Source organism: Chaetura pelagica, unplaced genomic scaffold, assembly GCF_000747805.2.
Source record: "Chaetura pelagica isolate M959 unplaced genomic scaffold, ChaPel_1.0 scaffold2192, whole genome shotgun sequence".
In the NCBI taxonomy this organism is placed as follows: Eukaryota; Metazoa; Chordata; class Aves; order Apodiformes; family Apodidae; genus Chaetura; species Chaetura pelagica.
In genome coordinates this window covers 3,136-4,911 of record NW_009952415.1, presented here as the reverse complement: position 1 = coordinate 4,911, position 1,776 = coordinate 3,136, and the positions used below count along the sequence as shown (strand labels likewise).

Sequence of the window (1,776 nt, the reverse complement as noted above, 5' to 3'; positions counted from 1 at the left end):
GGAGCCTGGCCCTGCTGCCCCCGCTCACCCGCTTGAGGTCCTTCAGCCTGTTGTACTCCTCTGCCACGTCCTGCCGAGGGAACAGGGGGGTCACCACGGGCTGCCACCACAGCTGGGGGCCACCGGGGTGGGGTGGCCCGTGGGGACAAGTTTCCTGATGTCCTACGGTGTCCCCAACACCCCACAGCAGCCACAAGACCTTCCAGCATCCCAGATGCTCCACAGCAGCCCCAATGCTCCGCAGCATCCCAAAACCCTGCAGCATTCATCCTTGATGCCTGCAGCATCCCTGTTTCTCCACAGCATCTATCCTTGATACCCCAAAGCACTCACCCCTGATGCCCCAAAGCATCCCAGATGCTCCACAGCACCCAGCCCTCATGCTCCAAAGCATCCTAGATGCTCCACAGCATCCCAAAACCCTGCAGCATTCATCCTTGATGCCTGCAGCATCCCTGTTTCTCCACAGCATCTATCCTTGATCCCCCAAAGCACCCCAGACGCTCCACAGCACCCATCCCTGATGCCCCAAAGCATCCCAGACGCTCCACAGCACCCATCCCTGATGCCCCAAAGCATCCCAGACGCTCCACAGCACCCATCCCTGATGCCCCAAAGCATCCCAGACGCTCCACAGCACCCATCCCTGATGCCCCAAAGCATCCCAGATGCTCTACAGCACCCAGCCCTCATGCTCCAAAGCATCCTAGATGCTCCACAGCATCCCAAAACCCTGCAGCATTCATCCTTGATGCCTGCAGCATCCCTGTTTCTCCACAGCATCCATCCTTGATACCCCAAAGCACCCATCCCTGATGCCCCAAAGCATCCCAGACGCTCCACAGCACCCATCCCTGATGCCCTAAAGCACCCCAAGACCCCACAGCACCCACCCCCCGACGCCGCACAACATCCCGGCTGCCTCCCCAGCATCCATCCCCGACATTCCTCAGTGTCCCAGTGTCCCCAGGGAGCCCTGACCTGGTACTGGGGGCTGTCCTCGGGGACGCTGTCGAGCTGCTTGTTGAGCTGGTTGAGGCGGTCGTTGACGCCGTCCATCTCGGCGCAGAGCTGCTTGTAGCGCCTCAGGTCGGTGTCAAACTCCTGCTTGTAGCGCTGGCGGGTGGCAGGGCAGGAGATGGGGGGGTAGAGGCTGCGGGAGAGGGGCAGGGTCAGGCCCCCGAGGGGTGGCTCTGGGTCTGGGGAGGTGCACAGAGATGGGGTCTCAGGGGTTTTTGCCCCCCCTCACCTGGCCCACTGGTCCTGGTCCCGCTCGTCACTGGACTCCACGGCCGTGGTGTAATCGGTCTCGTACTGGGACTCGTCCAGCTCGGGGTTGCGGCGGCGGCGGCGGCCGCGGCGGGTAGGGGGCTTGGGGGGCTGTTCCCTCCCCTTCTCCTCCACCGGGCTGGGGCTGACCCCCCGGTCTGGCTGGTCACCGCGAGGGACACGGGGACATCACCCAGTTTAGTGCGATTACGGGGAGAAGAATATCCCAGGATCGCACCCTCTAGCCCTTCAACCCCCACTCACCCCCTGCTGCTGTAGGTCCCGGGGGGGTAGTACCCGTTTTGGGGGGCACAGCTGTAGGAGGGGGGGCTGTAGGGTGGGGCTGTGATGGGGCTCGTCGGCTTCTCCGAGTAGGCGAGCGTGGCCGTCTCGTCCTGCACGCTGGCCCCGTCTGCCACGTTCTTCACCTGCAGCAGGGAAGGGGGGGGGGCTCAGCCACATGCCAGGACACTGGGGACACGCCCAGGAGGGTCCTGAGAGCCTTCT

The 1,776-nt window shown here is 63.6% G+C and overlaps 1 protein-coding gene across 1 annotated transcript in view; it reads right to left on the bottom strand.

Moving 5' to 3' along the window:
• Nucleotides 1–28: 28 nt before the first annotated feature.
• Nucleotides 29–1,776, bottom strand: part of OCLN (occludin) — a gene marked incomplete at both ends in the record, with an annotated part of 4,879 nt that continues 3,131 nt past the window's right edge. Inside the window, 4 exons of the mRNA XM_010008219.1 lie at nucleotides 29–70; nucleotides 982–1,153; nucleotides 1,250–1,444; nucleotides 1,540–1,697. Of these exons, the coding sequence (XP_010006521.1) occupies nucleotides 29–70; nucleotides 982–1,153; nucleotides 1,250–1,444; nucleotides 1,540–1,697 (567 nt within the window). The remainder of the gene's footprint in view (nucleotides 71–981; nucleotides 1,154–1,249; nucleotides 1,445–1,539; nucleotides 1,698–1,776) is intronic.